The sequence below is a fragment of the Octopus sinensis genome, linkage group LG28 (assembly GCF_006345805.1).
Source record: "Octopus sinensis linkage group LG28, ASM634580v1, whole genome shotgun sequence".
Lineage (NCBI taxonomy): Eukaryota > Metazoa > Mollusca > Cephalopoda > Octopoda > Octopodidae > Octopus > Octopus sinensis.
In genome coordinates this window covers 6,585,301-6,606,867 of record NC_043024.1, presented here as the reverse complement: position 1 = coordinate 6,606,867, position 21,567 = coordinate 6,585,301, and the positions used below count along the sequence as shown (strand labels likewise).

General features: G+C 39.5%; 2 protein-coding genes across 4 annotated transcripts in view; one reads left to right on the top strand and one right to left on the bottom strand.

Annotated features, from left to right (window-relative positions):
* Window positions 1–9,995: 9,995 nt before the first annotated feature.
* On the bottom strand, window positions 9,996–19,285 carry LOC115225649 (dynein regulatory complex subunit 6-like). 3 transcript variants are annotated; one of them, XM_036514679.1, is made up of 2 exons: window positions 19,215–19,285; window positions 9,996–14,844 (listed from the first exon to the last, which is right to left on the bottom strand). In XM_036514679.1, the coding sequence occupies exon 2, from the start codon at window positions 14,736–14,738 to the stop codon at window positions 12,759–12,761; it is 1,980 nt and encodes a 659-aa protein (XP_036370572.1). In that variant the 5' UTR covers window positions 14,739–14,844; window positions 19,215–19,285; the 3' UTR covers window positions 9,996–12,758. The 3 variants fall into 3 exon arrangements, with proteins under 3 accessions (XP_036370572.1, XP_036370574.1, XP_036370573.1); XM_036514681.1 differs by having other exon boundaries at window positions 9,996–14,839; window positions 19,216–19,266; XM_036514680.1 differs by having other exon boundaries at window positions 9,996–14,839; window positions 19,030–19,254.
* Window positions 19,286–19,459: 174 nt separating this feature from the next.
* LOC115225645 (deleted in lung and esophageal cancer protein 1-like) overlaps window positions 19,460–21,567 on the top strand; it is a 125,259-nt gene continuing 123,151 nt past the window's right edge. The window contains exon 1 of the mRNA XM_036514506.1: window positions 19,460–19,510. The gene's annotated coding sequence lies outside the window, so the exon portion shown is untranslated. The remainder of the gene's footprint in view (window positions 19,511–21,567) is intronic.

The window sequence follows — 21,567 nt, the reverse complement described above, 5'->3', positions numbered from 1 at the left end:
CCCTTGTCAGACGGGTAGTCATGATGGGTATACTGGGCTTCGTATATTTTACCCCAGTGTCACTTTGATGACATGCACTGCTCTCTCACTCAATAGTAATAATAATAATAATAATAATAATAATAATAATAATAATAATAATAACAATAATAATCCTTTCTACTGGAAGCACAAGGCCTGAAATTTCGGGGGAGGGGGTGAGTTGATTACATTGACCCCAGTACTCAACTGGTACTCACTTTATTGACCCCAAAAGGATGAAAGGCTATGGCGGAATTTGAACTCAGGTCGTAGTGATGGGCGAAATACCACTAAGCATTTTGTTCAGCGCACTAACGATTCTGCCAGCTCACTGCCTTAATAATAATAATGATGATGATGATGATGATGATGATGATGATGATGATGATGATTTCTTTATTGACAAAGGTTTGCATTAAGAAAAACATTATGGACAGTACAGGACAAAACAAATAAATGTGTGTTTGTATGTGTTTGTGTGTGTGTTGTTGTTGTAAGGGTTTTGCGTGTACACAAGACTAAGAAAATTTTTAAAAATTCAACAATGTGTGATCCTCAATAGGAAGGAGATGTTCAAGAGTTGCTCATGGAAACCCCCATAAAAAACTTTGGGAGCCCTGACTTTTGGAGCAGGTGCTTTTTTTCCTTTCCTTTTTTCCAACTGCAGGTGTATGCTCAGGGCAAGCCCTTTCACCCGCACCATTCTTGCCACTTTCATCCACCTCTCAGCAAATTGGCTGATACACATGTCCACATACATACATACACATCCATAATCATCATCATCATCATTTAACATCTGCTTTCCATACTGGCATGGGTTGGAAGGTTTGACTGAGAACTGGTAAGCCAGGAGGCTGCACCAGGCTCCAGTCTGACCCGGCAAGGTTTCTACAGCTGGATGCCCTTCCTAACACCAACCACTCCAAGAGTGTAGTGGGTGCTTTTTATGTACCAGGTGGCACTGGTATTGGCAATGGGTATGATCTCACTTGGCTTGCCTGGTTTTCTTAAGCACAGCATATTCTCATACATACATATTTACACATTTATATACAGACACATATACATCCATAAACACACATACACACATACATACACACAAAAATACACAGATACACGTGTACACACACATATACAAATATATACACATACATACACACACATATACATACAGACATACACACACATATATACATATATACACATATATACATAGATACACATATATACATATATACATATATACACAAATATCTCATGACTGACCGTGGGATTGCCCCTAGAAAGTTACCCTCCCAGGCACAAGTCTGGGCAAGGTTGTTTATGGAAAGACTAGCAGGCATGCTGGCCTCCCCACTCCATGCCACCAGTGTTATCCAAGGGAAAGGCAAAGGGGCTGATACAGCTTGGCACCTGTCACGTTGCAACTCATTTCTACACCTGAGTGAACTGGAGTAACGTGAAATAAAGTGTCTTGCTCAAGAACACACCACGCAGCTCAGTCCGGGATTCAAGCTCACAACCTCACGATCGTAAGCTCAATGCTCTAACCAGTGAGCCATGCGCCTTCACTACACAAATATATACACGCACATACAAATATAGACATTCACACACATACATACATACACCCACTCACCTACCCTACACACACAACCTCCGCCCCTGGTTGCCAACCATTATCACAGATAACAGTGGAATTTCTTCCAATGTAAATGCATGGATAAATGACCATGCATGCCGAAATGTAGTTCCGGGTCAAATCCCAAAGTGCAGTGTGATAAGAGACTTTTTGTACGTTACAGCATTAGTAAAGATGAGCAAATACCACCTGCTAGGACATGTTATCTCTCTATACAATTATTCAAACAGATAACATGTCCCAACTGTTGAGCTATGCCCATTGTTAACAAAGTAACAAACTATATATTACAGTTGTATATTTGAGGGATGAGGAATTGTGTACATTATTTACATTTGATGGATATTTGTCCTCATCAAGATGAAGACAAATATCCATCAAATGTAAATAATGAGGACACCAGGAACATGCATCACAACCATGATGATCTTATCAAGATTTGAACGCATTCTAAGAGATTACGAAAATGGTATATGCCCCCTATACTGCAACAAGTTCTTGAATAGGTTGGAGAGGGACACCAACAAATGAAATAAAATTAATACTTGGGATGATAACAAGAAGTTTCACAGTGTAATGTTTGTTGATGCTACACCTAAGAACGAATTAAGTAAGGCATTTAAGAAACTCCTGCACAGAACTGGCTTTAAGATCAAATTTGTAGAAAAGACAGGTTGGACTATCAAACCCGTATTAAGTAAATCATATCCATTTGATAGAATCACGTGTCGGAATAATTGTGCAATATGTTCTAGAAACCCACATGTGAACTGCAAAATGAAGAGCACTGTATACCAGATTAGGTGCCAAGAAGGAGCTTGCACGATTGTCCCAGAGTCATATGTTGGTGAGAGTTCTAGGAACATCAAGAACACTCGGACAACTACATTGAAAAGAAACCATACTCCATCTTCTAGCAGCATGCTGTAGACCAGTGGTTCCCAAACTATGAGTCGCGACCCATCTGTGGGTCACGAACAGAATCTTAGTGGGTCGCAAAAAGTTATAAAATTACGCATTAGCTTTGATTAACTTCTGTCTATCGAGATAGTTCAAGACTTATAAGTGGGTCGTCATAAACTGGTGTGATAAATTGTGGGTCGCGACTCTAAAAAGTTTGGGAACGACTGCTGTAGACTGTCACAAGGGCACTTCAGGGAGACAAGTTAAACATCTTATCCACACATCCCACTGATGCAATGCTAAGACAAGTCACTGAAGCTTCTGTATACAAGAATACAAACCCACTCTCAACCGTAAATCTGAAAGGGGTACCACCCATATTCCACTCGGAAGTACCCCGCTATAATCACCCCTTTCTCTAATTTACATGTAGAAATCCATACATACATGTTGAGATGCATGATACTGAAATACATATATGTAGTTATATATAACTGTATGAGCGTACAAAGATTGATACGTATGTACGTATGTGTCAATTTGTTGTTCTTAATTGTTTTATCTTGGCTACTAATTTGCCACCTCCCTCTACTTTGAACTGACAACAACATTTCTCTGTCCATCCTTTAACTTTATCTTCTGTATGTCAAGTAGAATCTTCTTGTAACTCTCCTTCACCACCTCATTTAATTGACTGTTCCTTTCACTTTCTCCCACCCTTTCCTCACTTCACTTCTCTTTAAACATATTTGTAAACATTTCTAGAAAATAAACATTCTTCACCCTGCTCCTGAAAAGGGTCTCTTAACTTATGTTAACAACTTCATTGAGACTTGTCAAAAGACATACACCTATATATCATGCTTATATAGTATATGAATATGATTGCTATATAAGTTATGGTTGTCCCGAAACAGCTGTTGAGACAAGTCTTTACATAACTTTTCTGTTCTTTTGTTCTCTCTTTTATTCTGTAATCTATATTCTGTCATCATCATCATCATCATCATCATCGTTTAGCATCCACTTTCCATGCTAGCATGGGTTGGGAAGCCAGAAGGCTGCACCAGGCCCAGTCTGATCTGGCAATGTTTCTACGGCTGGATGCCCTTCCTAATGCCAACCACTCCATGAGTGTAGTGGGTGCTTTTTACGTGCCAGACAAGGCTGGCAAACGGCCACAATTGGATGGTGCTTTTTACGTGCCACCGGCACAGGGGCCAGGTGTGGCTGGCAACGGCCATGATCGGATGGTGCTTTTTACATGCCACCAGCCAGTCGGGGCGGCACTGGCAATGGCCATGTTCGGATGGTTCTCTTACGTACCACCAGCACTAGTACCACAGCTGCAATTTCCATTGATGTTGACAATTCTGTACTCCATGTAAATATATGTCTCAAGCCTAACTGTGTTTATCAACTGTACTACCTCCCCTCTATCTTGGCAAGACCAGCAGACCAAGGTTTCTGGGTCTATACTCATCGCTGGTACTGGATACCTGCCTGCTAGAGATGGCAGTCAGTTGTTCCTACTTGCAATTTTTAAACAGAGAAGTGGCAGACAGCCGCTGATCTCGTAATGAGAAAAGGTTCTAAAAAACCTCTAAACACGATGTAAATAGTAACACACACAAATATACATACATACATACATACATATATATATATATATATATATATATATATATATATATATATATATATATATACATATATACACACACGTGGAGGCGCAATGGCCCAGTGGTTAAGGCAACGGACTCGCGGTCGCAGGATCGTGGTTTCGATTCCCAGACCGGGTGTTGTGAGTGTTTATTGAGCGAAAACACGATGCTCCAGCAGGGGCTGGTGATCCCTGCTGTACTCTTTCACCACTCATTCCTCCACTCTTTCTTCTGTTGGCCTGCTTGCTTAGCCAGCGGGGTGGCGTCATTCGAAGGCTAAAACAATGCGAACGCATTGTGACCAGCGATGTGTAACACACACACACACACACATATATATATATATATATAGAGAGAGAGAGTCCATGTGTGTGTGAATTGCTGCCATTATATAACCACAGTACAACAGAGTGTGAGGACAGCAGCCAAGCAACAGTGATGACATTCTCAAAGTACTACAGTTTGTGAATACAATACTATTGTGACCCTCAACCAAGAATACAACCTCATTTAGAGTGACACTCACCCCAGAATGGCCGCATGTCCAGCATATTCTCTGATGACCTTATTAAGACAGAGAACACTTCCTGATGGTCAAGTGTTTCTTGGCTAATTGCTCTAACTAGCAGGGTTTAAGCATAAGTGGTGGTGATTGTGAAGGAGATAGTAGGGGTGGGTGTTTTTGTGGTAGTGTTGATGATGGTGATGGTAGTGGTGTTGGTGGTAGTGGTGGTGGTGGTGGTGGTAGTGGGGGTAGTAGTTGTGGTGGTGATGACAGTGGAGGTAGTGGTAGTGGTGGTGTTGGTAGTCAAAAGATAAGTAGATAGCTCGATAGGATGTTGGGTAGTTGTTTACAGACGAATACAAATTCACACTTGCAAAATTATCTGCTTATCTATCTAGCTATTTACCTATCTGTCTATAAAGCTACCTGACAGCTTACCTAGCTAGCAACTTGTCTGTTTATCTAATCATCCTGCAATCTATCAACCTACCTGCCTATCTAGCTACCCAACAACCAACCCAGCTATCTACCTAACTGCCTAGGTACCTTACAATCTCCCTATCTAGTCACTCTGCAATCTACCTATCTGTCTATCTACTTACCCTACAACCTTACCAGCTATCTACCTCTCTGCTTAGATACCCTACAATCTACCTATCTAGTTACCCAAGAACCAACCCAGCTATCTACCTATCTGTCTAAAAACACTACAACCTACTCAGTTATCTGTCTATCAAGTTATCCTACAACTACCTGGCTATCAACATGTCTGCCTAGATACCCTGCAGTCTACATATATGGCTACTCTACAATCTACCTAACAATTTATCTAACTATTTATACTACAATCAGCCAGGCTATCTACCTATCTGCCTAGATACACTATAATCTACCTATGTAACTATTCTACAATCTTCCAGTCTGTTTAAATACCCTACAGTCTACCCGACTATCTGCTTATCAAGATATCCTACGACTACGCAGCTGCTTCGATACTTTACAATCTACTTAACTAGCTGACTAAACACTTTATTTCATTTCATTGGCCATGAAGGCCATATACAGAGGGAGTAGCTTGCAGGCTGGATGAACTACATTCATGAAATGAGTGATGAAAAGATGGTGTGAATGGGAGACGGCAAAAGACGCCTGCCGATCTCCTGCTTCTCTAAAACACTGTTCTTTTTTTTTTCAAAACAAAAAACGAAAAACAAAACGAGGTATTAAAACTTCTTAGCTCAGTTCTACTGGACTTGATAGTCCATTACAAATTGAGGCACTGAGCCCCTTACAAACAATAAACATTTATGCAGTAAAGCCTCTTCATCCTTCCTCCCTGACCAGCCAGCCACCTCTGCATTTTGCTACCTCACAGCCTACCAAACTTTCTACCAATCTGTCTAAATACCTGACAAATAATCCTGCTGTCTCTACAACCAATCCAGCTATCTCTCTACCTTGCCTATAATCTATCAACAATCTACCTATCTACCAAATATTTTATTTACCTAGTTACAATTTTTACTACCTTTGGTTGTAGACTTAATCTGTTCCATTTCAGTTTCACATTAATTAATGTTGTGTTGTGGCTCTTATTATTGTCCCTATAGTTTATTGTATAACAACAAATTCATGGACATTATATTATTTACATTATTTACATTTGACGGATATTTGTCCTCATCTTGTTTGTTGTTAACACAACATTTCAGCTGATATACCCTCCAGCCTTCATCAGGTGTCTTGGGGAAATTTCGAACCTGGGTTCTCATTCCAAAGGCATTTTTGTTGTTGTTGTTGTTGTTGTTATTATTATTATTATTATTATGGGATGAAGTTAAAATAATAGACAGAGAACACCACTGGAAAATACGAAAACTAAAAGAAGCAGCACATATGCTAGGACACAACAACATCCTAAGCAGACTGAGTGCAGATATGAGTAGAATATGGGGACCTGTATAAAGGAAGGATAGGAAAATATTAGATTTATAAGCCCTAAAATTCACTCCATAATTGCCCACACGTAGTGGTTAAGAGTGTGGACTACTAACAGCAAGATTTCGAGTTCGATTCCAAGCAGTGTTAGTCCGCTTTTGGTCACGTGGGGGTAGTCAGGATCCTTTCACAAGTAACATGAAATAAAGCGTCTTGACTAAGAACAAGAACACAACACACAGCCCGGTCCGGGAATTGAACCCACTCTCTCATGATTGTGAGCCCGACGCTCTAACCACTGAGCCAGGCACCTTCACGCTGCAGCGCCTAAGCTGAGAGCAACATGGCATGGGAGGTAGCCAGTACTCTAATGGCATAACAATCAGTTGAATCCACAGTGGATTCCCAGTAGCATTTGTGAGGTCCACAGATCTGGAGGTTTAGCCTCAAGGAAACATTGATGTACAGACAGTTGCTGCAGGTCGAGAATGATGACACTGCACAGCCCTGAGGCCTCACAGATAATTAAGCATTGTATACAAGCGACAATGCTTAATTATCTCGATTAAGCATTGAAATAATTAAGCATTTATTTATCTCAAGTTGAGATAAACATTGTATACAAGAGTTACCTCCCGTCTATATTATTTCAATTTATTTATTTGGTCTTGTTTTTCTGAAAGCTTGACAAAACAAAGGACAATACGTTTATATAAATATTGGTTTCAAATTTTGGCACAAGGGCACCAAGCTTGGGTCCCTAGTCCTCAACTGGTACTCATTTTATTGATTACGAAAGGATGCAAGACAAAGTCGACTTCGACGGAATTTGAACTCAGTACGTAAAGACAGACGAAATGGCTCTTAGCATCTTTCTTGCCCAGGGTGCTAACCATGGATTTATATATATTGTCATTTATTTCAAGCTTACAGGATATAAAAATAAAAATATGGGAGATAACTCTTGTATTCAAGATATAATTGTCTCCCTTGCATATATGTCGGCGGTATAAAGAGAAGTACTTAACGTTGCTTGAACGTTGCTGTGCCTCGCGTCAGGTGTCGAACGGATCGCAGAGCAACGTGAGATGAAGTGTCTTGCTCAAGAATACAATGCACCACCCAGTCTAGGAATTGAAACCATGAACTCGCGATTGTGAGTGGAAACCCAAATTTCTACTATAGGCAAAAATGCCCTGAAATTTTATGGGTGGGAACTAGTCGATTACATCGACCCCAGTGCGTTGCTGGTACTTAAATTATCGACCCCGAAACGATGAAAGGCAAAGTCAACCATGGCAGAATTTGAACTCAGAACCTAAGGACAGACAAAATGCTGTTAAGCATTCCGCCCTGCGGAATGCTAACCACTCTGCCACCTATCCACCTTTACTTGTTTCAGTCATTTGACTGGTGCCATGCTGGAGTACCGCATGGTACTTTAGTCGAGCAAATCGATCCCAGGACTTATTCTTTGTAAGCCTAATACTTATTCTATCAGTCTCTTTTGCCGAACCGCTAAGTTACGGGGGCGTAAACACACCAGTATAAGTTGTCAAGTGATGTTGGGGGAACAAACACAAACATACACACACATACATATATATATATACATATATACGACGGGCTTCTTTCAGTTTCCATCTACCAAATCCACTCACAAGGCTTTGGTCGGCCTGAACCCAGAACCATGTGGTTGGGAAGCAAGCTACTTACCACACAGCCACAATAATAATAATAATAATGATAACAATAATAAAAATAATAATTTTTACTATAGGCACAAGGTCTTGAAACTTTGGGACAGAGGTTAGTCAACTGTGTTGACCCCAGTTCCCGCTAGTCGACCCCAAAAAGATGAAAAGCAAAATTGACATTGGCGGAATTTGATCTCAGAACATAAAGGCGGATAAAATGCCTTTAACTATTTTGTTCAGCATGCTAATGACTCGCTTGCTGCTTTAATGATAATAATAATCCTTTCTGTTATAGGCACAAGGCCTGGAATTTTGGGGAAGGGGGCTATTCGATTGCATCAACCCCAGTGCCTGACTGGTACTCATTTTATTGACCCCGAAGGAATGAAAGGCAAAGTCGACCTTGGCAGAATTTGAACTCAGAAGATGGATGAAATGCCGCTAAGCATTTTTCCCGGAGTGCTAACGACTCTGCCTGTTCACTGCCTTATTATTATCATTAACAATAATAATGATAATTCTTTCTACTGGAAGCACAAGGCCTCAAAAATTGGGGGAAGGGATTAAGCTGATTACATCGACCCCAGTGTGTAACTGGTACTTATTTAATTGACCCCCGAAAGGATGAAAGGCAATGGTGACCTCAGCAGAATTTGAACTCAGAACGCAGCGACTTACGAAATACTGTTAAGCATTTCGTTAAGCGTGCTAACGATTCTGCCAACTCATTGCCTTAATAATAATAACAATAATGATGATGATGATGATGATGATGATAACAACAACAACAGCAATAAATAAGTCAGTGTAAATATTTTTTATACAAATAAACGTTTATTTTTCTAAAAAATAAAAATACTAAAAAATCACAATAAAACAAGGGGAAAATTTGACGAAGCAAAATTATATATAAATATAAATAATATATAAATATATATAATAAATAAATAAATATAAATAATATATAAATAAATAAATAAATATTAAAAATGTCTCTTGATTTTTACATTTTGATTTCTTTTTCTCTGAGGCATTTTGAGCAAAAATGTGCCTCTTATGGCCCTTAATGATGAATCAATAATAAGGTCACTGGTTCAACTGTAAGGGTCAATAAGGAGTGAACCCTAAACACACTTCAAGAAATATAGTGAAAATAAAAAGCCGCAGGACAAAATCTTATAGTAATAATAATAATAATAATGTGGAGGCGCAATAGCCCAGTGGTTAGGGCAGCGGACTCACAGTCGGAGGATTGCGGTTTCGATTCCCAGACCGGGCGTTGTGTGTGTTTATTGAGCAAAAACACCTAAAAGCTCCACGAGGCTCCAGCAGGGGCTGGTGGTGACCCCTGTTGTACTCCTTCACCCCAAGTAATGCTGTGATGGACTGGCGTCCTGTCCAGCTGGGGGGAACACATATGCCACAGAAACCGGGCCCGTGAGCCTGGCTAGGCTTGAAAAGGGCGCATAAATAAAATAAAAAATAATAATAATCATAATAATAATCCTTTTTACCATAGGCACAAGACTTGAAATTTGGGGGAGGGGGGTTACATTGACCCCAGTGTTTCACTGGTACTTAATTTATCGATTCCAAAAGGATGAAAGGCAAAGTCGAGCTCAGTAGAATTTGAACTCAGAATGTAGTGGCAGACGAAATACTGTTAAGCATTTCACCTGGCGTGCTAACGATGCTACCAGCTAGCCGCCTTAATAACAACAACAACAATAATAATAATAATAATAAGGAAACTATTAATTAGTTGATAGCATCGTACTGTAGGCTGCAGGCATCAAGCTCGCTACGCATGCAAGACTCTAGGGGTTTGAACAAAAACCTGAGTTAAAAAGAATAATAATACATATTTTGCATAGGCAAAAAGCTAAATTTTGTAAGGTTGAAAGGGGCAGAATCAATTGTATCACCAGCAGTATGTTAGGGAGTTAAGGGGTATACAGTCCATCATATCACACTTAATCTATGCCCACTCGGATGGCATTAAGTATATTTCTTATGACTGGGTGTACAAGATTTTGAATAGGGGCAAAGGTATTGCTTTGGTATGAAAGGGCTGTTGAGGCAAGGCACATAGGTTTTGATTTTGTAGTGTTATGTGTCAGGTGAAAAAAAAAGGGAGTTGATGGCTGAAAAAGGTTCAATTAATTATACACCAGGCTGTTTATTATTTTGTACTTCTTTTTTTAAATTTTTTTTTAATAATTATTTTATCCCTTCTTGGAGAAATGCCAGAATTTAAACTCAAGCACCAAGTATAATCTAACATTCCATATTGCGGAAGGACCAAAGGTAAACAGTTGACCTCTGGTCTTTAACCTCTTAACTACTGATTGGAGGAAGGGGTGTAACTTTCAGAAGGGGTAGGGGTGAAGGAACGAACATTTAGCATGGGCTTCTTGTCTCCCATGGAATAATTTTGCAGTGGCAGGGTATGGTATACGGGTACAGTGTTGTGTAGTACACTAGTATAGAGAGAAGGATGGTAAGGCACAGTGGTGTTTTGATAGCATAGAGTGGGTAGTAGTGCTAAGGTTGTGTAGTATGGTGATAAGAGAGTAGAAGTGGAACAGTGTGGTGGTGTACAGCAGAGGTGATGGTGATGGTGCAGTGGTGTTGTGATGTATTGCAGAGGTATGATTGAATTTTCTGATGTAGTGTGATAATTCTGTATTTTATTAGTGGTGAGTGTTATCCAGGGTATGTCATTAAACTACATCTGGTTTTGGAGGCTCTTGGAGATCTGGGGGGTAGGAGTGGACTCACCCCTTAACCCTTTTGTTAACATGTTCCTCTTGAAATACACCTTCTTTATTTCAATTAATTTTGAAAATAATTAAGAATTTACAAAAAAATCTTCATCGTTACAAAGCTGATAATTGGGACATAAATCAATATAGAAGCTTCTTGGGAGATTTTTACTTAGATCCCCTTAAAATGGGAAGTTTGTATCACAGAAGCAAGGGCGAACTTGGGTGGGTTGATATCAAAGGGATTAATTACCAGTACTCCCTGAGCCTTTCAGGGTCCCATCTATGAATTAAATAGATTTCTAAGGGGTAAAAGAGGCTTGTTCTGGGTATGAAGTTAAACTACATCTGGTGGGGAGGTTCCAGTTTGGGAATTCTAAAGTCCTAGGGAGTGTAAAGTCACCCCTTAATTACTATTAGGGCCAGATCCATTCAGACCTAGAATGGTAGTACCTGTCGGGGTCACACCTAGGGGCTAAATAGATCCCCCATGGGTAAAAGAGGCTTGTCCTGGGTATGACATTAAACTATATCTGGTGGTGAGGCTCCTGTTTATGAGTTCTGGAGTTGTAGGGAGCATGAAGTGACCCCTTCATTACCATTACTCCCAGCTCCATTCAAACCCGAAATGGTGGTACCTGTCAGGATCCCATTGAATAGATTTTTGTGAGGTTAGATTGCGCTCCTTAGCTGTGGTGAAAGCAGCCTAGGGAAGGAAAACTCCAAAATTAATTCTTGCTTCCAACAAGCCCTAAGCTGGCATGGAAGAATAAGGGTTCAGGTCTGGAGTTCTGGGAAATATGGAGTCACTCCTTTGTTACCATTACTCCCAGGTTTGTTCAAACCCAGATAGGTAGCACCTGTTAACACCCCATCTATTATAGGTTGAATATATTTTTGTAAGGGTAGACTGAGCTCCTTAGCTGCCGTGAAAGCAATTAATCTTGAAGGAAAACTCCAAAATTAATACCTTTTTCCATGTCCTAAGCCAGCGTATAAGAGTAAAGCTCCTGTTTGGGAGTTCTTGAGTTGTGGGGAGCATGGAGTTACCATTACTCCCTGGTCCACTCAGACCTTGAATGGTGGTACCAGGAAGGGTCCCATCAATGGGATTGATATATTTCTGTAAGGGTAGACTGAGCTCCCTGGCTGCAGTGAAAGCAATTAATCTAGAAAGAAAACTCCAAAATTAATACCTGCTTCCGGCATGCCCTAAGCCAGCATATAAGAGTACAGCTGATAGAACATGATATGTCCAATAACATCAATTCATACTACAGAGGCAACGGTCTTAAGTCGGTGGGCATTCTTCTGCAGGCAGAGAAAACAGGAAATAAGGAGCTCTGTGGTGTGTTTGAGTGGTGGGGTACTGTCATGGTGTTGTGCTTCAATGTTGGTTACAGATTGAGGTATACAGAAATGTGGTGAGGTGGTATAGCAGTTCCATGATGTGGTGAAACTTTCTCGAAAGCTCTGGGAGATATAGACAGCCCTGTGAGGTACAACTGATACTAAACCACTATGGGTTGAATGGACGTGCTAGCCACATCTGAAGATTTGTAGGGAAGGTGGCTACAGCTGGGAGCATACATTGGGGTAGATATCGATCAACAGGGGTATCTAAAGTAACCTCTTGTTATAAGGGTACAATTCAAGAACGACAAAGTTATCTTGGTTTGAATCTTTGTAATTCTTGAGGGAAGTGTAAGCTTCGATCTTCTGCAAACTGCTGTGCAGGGCAATGCTTCTAATTTTGAAGTGCACACCAGTGCTGATACAAACCTTGCGCAATTTGCTGCACTTAGAGAGAACAGCACAAATTCCCTTTACGGTGATGTTCATGCATCGAACGACAACCAGACATGACAGGTACTGACTATGGACAGAGAGTTCCATCAGGCTGTTATCGGTCAGTTGCATGTGTTCCCCGTGACAAACTGACCAACCACTAATGTCCAAAGTATTGAGTAGAGGACACATCTTTGCAATCGCTCCAACGCCAGAGTCTGTGATCTGAATGCAACTGCATAAGAATAACTTGCGCAGCCATGGACAGTTGTGGGCAATCTGCATGAGTGACGTGTCTGAAATCCGTGTGCAGAAGTTCAGATTCAAAATGGTCAATTTGAAATCCTGCTTTCGAAGACATTGCTGATGCAACTGGCAATCGGCTTTGTTTTGGTCAGGTATTTTCTCAGCAGCTTCAACCTCTGGTTCACAACTTCTGGTCACGTTATCACAAGAATCGGTCACATTCTGAGCATCATTTGAGACATCACATTCGCTTGAATAAATTCTGGTTTTGGTACCAGGGAAAGTCAATTTGGTAACATTGATGCAGTTTCTAAGGAAAAGTATTTCCAGGAATTGACACTTCTGAAGGACCGACTCAACAGAGCGATCAGACACCTGCATACATGCAGATAGGTTTAACAGGGTTAGATAAGGACAAGAACAGGCTATCTGTTCGACTGCCTGGTCAGTGAGGGCCATGCAACCAGCAAGACCAAGTTTACTCAAGTTGTGACAATAGTTGACCAGAGACAAGATACTAACATCAGTGACATTTAAAAAGGGCTTCACACTCATTTTCTCAAAATCTTGGCGTACTGACTGTTTGTTTGATCCACCGGTTAAATCATCAAATGTGTTTTCATTAAAAATTCTGTGGTTGAGAGAGAAATCTGTGATACTGGGACAGTTTTGCGCCAAAACGCTAACCCCTTTATCTGTTATGCACAGACAATTTTCCAATGAGACAGACCGCAGTCGATGACATCTCTCGGCCATTACTTTAATGGCATCGTCCGTTACACTGGTGTCATCCATGTTTAAATTAACAAGCCCACAGTCAGGGGTGAGTGCATTTAACGCTTTGCCGGTTACGTACCAACAACCAGCAATGTTAAGGTGTGTCAATTGCTTAGTTGCAGAGAGAATTTTATACAAGGTTTCACCTGATAAATAGCTGAAGCTGATTGTAAAACATTGTAAAGATGTACAGGGAACAATAGCATCAACCAACAATGAGTTCAAGTTGCAAAGTGTTGGATTCTTAGAGAGCACCTCTTCAAATTCCTGGCCTTCTTGGAGATTTATATCACAGTCCTCCTCAAGTTTAAATATAATAGAAAGGGTTTTTAAACAAGAGAAGTCCTGGTTCTGGAAAAATTCTAAAAATTGAGTGCAATTATCTGCCAGAGTTAGTTCCAAGGACAACTTCTCCATTCTTGGATATTTCGTGAGAAATTTCTCTACAACGCTGGCATCAACGGTAATTCTACGTAAGTCAATGCTGACTAAATTCGGGCAGTGAATTTCTTCGTGAAGGATGCTGACTTCTGAAATGGTTGGACTGTAACCAAAAATAATCTCTTCAACACTGTCTGAAACAGAACGAAGTAGATTTAAAAAGTTTCCATCGCTCATGCGTGACGCCATATTGCGATTGTTGAGATTGACTGTTTTCCAAAGAACTCCATTGAAACTGAGTTTGTACCAATCGGAACAAGTTGACCTCACTCCCAAGATAACATCAACTAACGGCAGGTATTGGAATATCTTTAGCAGACATTCTTTGGGTAACTGATTCAACTGCATTTCTGTAGGGTGACGGATTGGCTGGTTGGTTGTTGTCTTGGGTGAGGGTCAGCAGTTCTTCTCTCTTCTTAAAGTCACTTTGGCAACAAGACCGGCAAGACCTGAAAAGGTAAACAAAAGCCAAAAAACTGAAGACGAAGAAAAAGAAGAAGAAGAATGGGGAGGAGGAGGAGGAGAAGAAGAAATGGGGGAGAAGAGGGGTAGGTGAAGAAGAAGAGGAAGGAGGTGAAGAGAAGGCAAGAGGAAGAAGAGTAAGAAAAGAAAATGAAAAGAGGGCAGGAAAGAGGAGGAGAAGGAAGAGGCATAAGAGGAAGCGAAAGAAACAAAGGAGGAGGAGGAGGCAACAAGAAGAAACGAAGAAAAGTCTAAATTTGAGAAAATAACCAAAAAGAAAAAAAAACCCCACATGTCTATATATATATATCATCATCTAACATCTGCTTTCCATGCTGGCATGGGTTGGACAGTTTGATCAGAGATGGTAAGGCCAGGGGCCAGACCAACCATTCCACTGAGGATACTGGGTACCTTTTAGGTGGCACCAGCACCAGTATTAATTCTTCTGTGGTAGACAGGTCTTCTTGAGTACAACAGTGCAATATTTGGTAGATGTAACAGAGTGACTCAAGAGCTGAGAGTTTTTTGTGTTAGCACTTATCAAACCTATATATATACATACATGGTCTGATCAATATGTATCCGGACTGTTGCCATAGTAACAAAGCTAAACCACGAAGAGTGAAGCCGCATGGCACAGAATGACCTTGAACTCTGCTGTGTATGTGCATTAAGTTTTAACATTCTAGCTCACATCCACTGTTTATAGCAGTGCTTGGAAGGAACGTGTGTAGCATGTGATCATGGCATTGACCATGACAGAAAGTTTAGCAGAGAATCTGCATCAAATTTTGCCAAAAGCTTTGTGATACCTGCTCAGAGGCCTACGTAAAGTTTTCATCGTTCTCGGCACATTCAAGGAGATCTTTTGCAACTGAAACCCGAGTGTCTTTTTGGTCAGCTGAAAGCAGTTTTGGTACAAACTTGGCAGATATGTGTCTCATACCCAAATCTTCAGTGATAATGGACTGAACTGAACCTTAACTAATCGGCACATCCTCTGATAATTCATGGACGGTGATTTGACAATTTCCCCTCACAGCCACACACATCTGCGATGTTTTTCTCAGTTCTGCAGGTTGTGTGTCTCCCAAAACGTTCATCAATATCAACTTTTTTTCAGCTATCTTGGAAACATCTCAATCACTCGTACACTTGTGTGCAGCTCATACACTCCTCTCCATGCACTTTCTGCAACTTTGCGTAAGCCTCTCAGCAGGTATTGCCATGACAATGTTCTCTGTCATATTCAATGCAATAATCACATGCTACACACCTTCCTTCCAACCGTTGTTGTAAACAGTGGAAGTGAGCTACAACGTTAAAACTTATTTATCAGACCTTGAATATCATGTTGAACCATTAATCCTTACACATTTTTTTCTTTCTCCATGTTTTTACCTCTCAATCTTTTCTGTCAAAGAGCATAGGCTCAAAACATAAAAGACATTTCTATTCTTCCTGAGCATCAAACTAATACACCTGCTTGCTGTTCCTTCACCTGTCTTCATCTTTTGCTTTGCTGTAAATTTGAACTATATACATACATATATATATTTGTTTTGCAAGATTTTTGATGTGAAATCGTGTGTTGAAACAGATATTGTTGTATTTGGGGATGGTCATTTTGCCAGTTTAGCCAATAAAAACACACGCACTATATATTTGGTGTTACTTTGCTTCAGCGTTATTTATTTTTTACATTAATCTTAATCTTATTTCGGCTAAACTGGAATGTTTTACATTAATCTTAATCTTATTTCGTCCAGAGTTCTTTCGTCACACTCCTGTGACCGCATCAGTGGTCCTTTGCTTTCTTCTTTCTTATTTGTGTGTCTCTCCTTACTAACGGTCAGCCATTTTGTATTTTGTATTCCGATTGTATGTGGCTTCATTTGCGCATGCGTATACCTCTATGTGTGTCTATGTTTAGTTAGTGTATGTGTTTGTGTGGGGGAAATGCCTGTAATATTTATAAACTATAAAACTGTAATTAACCAAGTTTAATTGGTCAATAAAAAGATCCTCACCCAGGAACAAAAAAAAAAATCAGCTAAAATGGATATATATATTGATTTTTTTTTTACGTTTTTGGTTATGGAGGATCTGATTCTGAAAAAAAAATTTTTTCAAAAATCGCATTTTCAAAATTATGTTATCGCAGTTTTGTGAGATTTGGCTGTTATTTCTAGCCTGCTAGAAGGCCTGAGTGTATATTCTTTTACTTGTTTCAGTCATTTTGACTGTGACCATGCTGGAGCAAATCGACCCCAGGACTTATTCTTTGTAAGCCTAGTACTTATTCTATCAGTCGCTCTTGCCGAACCGCTAGGTGATGGGGACGTAAACACGCCAGCATCGGTTGTCAGGCGATGTTGGGGGGGGGGGACACAAAAACAGCCACACAAACATGTACACACATACATACATACAACAGGCTTCTTTCAGTTTCCGTCTACCAAATCCATTCACAATACTTTGGTCAGCTCGAGGCTATAATAGAAGACTTGAGGTGCCACATAGGTGCCAAAGGTGCCACATAGTGGGACTGAACCCGGGACCATGCGGTTGGTAAGCAAGCTACTTACCACACAGCCACTCCTGCACCTATGTAAATATATATTTTTTATCCTTGTTGAAAAATTGAAATTTTACAAACTTTTTTCAGAATAGTAATCTTCGTACTTTTCAACGTATTTCTCAAAAAAAAAAAAACCGGAAAAAGTGAAAAAATAAGACGGGTAGAGGGGAATTGAAATTTTTAAATTGCGATTTTTGAAAATTTTTTTTTTCAGAATCGGATCCTCCATAACCAAAAACGTGGGATTCCGTAAGAAAATCCATTTTACCCGAAGTTATGACGGAAAAATCGGATCTTGTGAATTTTCCCAAAGTCCTCCCCACCCCCCGGTCGTCAGCGCGCATTTTTTTTCATATTCGTTTTCCACGCACTTGTTATCACCCACCAGGCTGATTAATGTTTTTTCTTTGTTCCCGGTTGAAGGTCTTTATATTAACCGTTTAATTAACTTTAATAACCACTAATATAAAAATGATTATTTATTTGTCAGACGAACGAAGACATGAGAGAAAATGAAGTCAGACCCAGATAAAGATAACAAACGCAATTCTATTTATTTGTAAATTAGGAGGATATAGAATATTGTTTCTATGTGGTGGTGGTCCCTTATGATTTGTACTGGAGGTCGTTATAACCGTGAAGAGACCCTACAAATTTAGGCATACCTAAACGTGCATGTTCCCGTACCCAACTTTGTCAGATGGTGTAGATAACGATTATACAGGAATCTAACGGAGAGAGAGAGAGAGGTTGGCGAACACACACCATATCAATTTCTTCATAATTTCAAGTTCCATTTTGTAGACATAAATACGCGATATATACCCGCGTGTATGTGTGTGCACCCAGCAATTTCTTTTTTTTTTTTACATTAAATTCCAATATGATCATAATCTGATGGTGCAACACCCGAAAAATATTTGTAGAAAGTTTCATTAAAAAAGCGTAAATTTTTCTGAAAGTTACGAAGAAACACATTCGACCCGTGTGAATTATCCGATAATCCTCTCCCCACTCCCGAAATTCCGGTATAATCGTAATTCGGCATTCTTTCGATATAACTCGACAAAATCAAAACACTTCACTTCGGGTATATTTCCATGGAAGCAAATGACAGTTCGATTCTGTTTTCTGCTTGGAAATTTGCGGATTTTACAGACACACCTGAAACAGGTGAGAACAAATATGCAAGGCTTTTTTTTTTCTTCAAGTATAAAACGAGACATTTCTGGCATAATTCCGTTATATCTATTATTCCACAACCCACGGAAATAAATACCCGAAGTGAAATGTTCTGATTTTATCGAGTTACAACGAAGGAATGCCTCGTAATTGATAGCAACTTCAAGGTTTCTATGGAACATTGCATTAAAAAAACAAATAATTATTATTTTCCTGAAAGTCAGGTGCGAAACATACCTGAGTAATTAAACCCTAAAGCTTACGTTCGTCTTTTACTTTATATTTCTCGAAATGTTTTATAAATACAAGTTTTATAATTATAAGTGTAAGTTTTATAAAGTATAAACAAATGGATGTTTAAACATTACAAAACAAATTACGTTTATGTTTATAATTTGCTTCTATTTTCACCTTTAAGATAATCGCAAATCTTTGTTTTCAGGTAAAATACAGCATTAATTAATGTCTTCCTAATTGGAATTCACACATTTACTTTCATTATTTGGTCCTTAGGTATTCTCCAAGACATTCCGTCGCAGAATACCCGCCGACCGACCTTCCAAAAGCTGTCACACCACACAGAATGCAAATATTTACCGATTCTATGGTAACCAAGTCGCAAAGTCTGGGAAGAGACGGAAGTGGAACTCTTCAAGTCCAGCATGTGTGAGGTTAACAAAGCTACGTCGTCGCTTAGTAACGCATGTAAACAACCGCACTTTTAATTTGTTTTATTTATTTATTTACATCTTTATTTATGTTTATATTTCTTAACATCATCTTTTATTGCTTTCATATTCACACGAACGTAAACACCCGTTGCTTTCTTTCTGACGATTCCTTCGATTTCTAGCTTGGACTTTTCCATTTTTTTCTCACATCATTCCATTGAGTTAAGTATATTTTGTTGTTTTTATCTCCCCAACCGCAGATATACGTATGTTTACATGTGGAATGATTAGACGGATGGAGAGAGAGGGAGAACGAGAGAGAGACGGATGGATGAATCCATGGATTGACCCATAAAAATAAGCAAAGAATTAATTAGATGGGTACGTAGATAGATAGATAGATAGATAGATAGATAGATAGATATATAGATAGATAGATAGATAGATAGATAGATAGATAGATAGATAGATAGATATATAGATAGACAGACAGACAGACAGACAGATAGATAGATAGATAGATAGATAGATAGATAGACAGACAGATAGATAGATAGATATAGATAGATAGATAGATAGATAGATAGATAGATAGATAGATAGATAGATAGATAGATAGACAGACACACACTTACACAGACAAACAGATAGATCGATAGATTTAGATCAGTGATTCTCAGCCATTTTAGGTCAGTGGTTCTCAACCGTTTGCTCGGTATCTAAAAAAAAACCCATCCAACTGTATTTTTATAATTAAATATTAGGAATTGTATTAAAAAGTGTAACCAATGTATTTACCACGTACTTTAACAAGAAAATCTTATGTGGACTCGCCAAGGGCCATACGGACCCTAGTTGAGAATCCCTGATTTAAATGGAGACATGGGTAAATGAATGAATATTTCCATTCATGGTTGAAGGTCAGGGCCTTCAGTACAACCGTTTATTCATCGGCACACGCTTACCTTGTGTTACAGCTGTTCATTCTGTCAAGGTCCTTTCCGAGGCCTCAGAAGCTGTCAATATTTTCACCACAAAATGTGGTTTCGTGCTGTTGTCAAACACTCTGTCATGAGATTCTCCACTCAGGCTTTGATGTTGTTTCTTTGTCTTCATTTTCGTTGCACGTTTGCCCATTATCTGTCAAACTGGACCTGCAGAGTTTCTTGACCCTGATAATGTGGCCAAAATGTTGCTACCTTCGGTGTCCAACCAGGTGTATGTAATGTTTACAGGTAAACTGATTTGGCTTTGGCAGTCAGATAGACAGACATATCAAAAGATGATGATGGCAATATATTCTCTCTTTACTCTCTCTCTTTTACTCGTTTCAGTCTTTTGACTGCGGCCATGCTGGAGCGCTGTCTTTAATTGAGCAACTTGACCCCGGGACTTATTCTTTTGTAAGCCCAGTACTTATTCCATCGGTCTCTGTTGCCGAACTGCTAAGTTACGGGGATATAAACACACCAGCATCGGTTGTCAAGCAATGCTAGGGGGACAAACACAGATACACAAACACACACACGCATATATATACATATATACGACGGGCTTCTTTCAGTTTCCATCTACCAAATCCACTCACAAGGCTTTGGTCGGCCCGAGGCCATAGTAGAAGACACTTGCCCAAGGTGCCATGCAGTGGGACTGAACCCGGAACCATGTGGTTGGTAAACAAGTTACTTACCACACAGCCACTCCTGCACCTCTGTAAATATATATATATATGCATACTTATTATATATATATATATATATTATATATATATATATATATATATATAATACAAAAATGGGATAAGAACGCAAAACATCCAGACAGACAATACAAAGAAAACAAGGATCAAGGACGGGTCATTCGGAGTTTTCTTTTCTCAGTCGAGTTCCAGATTATCTTTGCAATTTCTGCTGGTTATACTCGAGATTGCTCTAATCTGGCCTGCCCCAAGGAAAAACTAAGCTAAGAGCACTAGATTCCTTGGAAGAAAGCAGCGAATGTATATGAAAACAAGGACAGAAAAAAAGGGGGAAATGGTTCACAAATACAAATAACTGGATATTAACAATGGGTGACTTTCGACTAAGGACAAATTGATTTAAGCTGGTGTGTGTGGAAGTAAAGCCTTATAGCAGGCACATAGGATTTGACAGGCACATGGAGGAATATAGATGTTGCATGGATGGTAGTTGAATATGTATTAATTGAAGTGTACAGTATTATATATCCATTACGGCTGAGCTTACCAATTGGTTTTGCATTAAGAGTTCAACAGAGT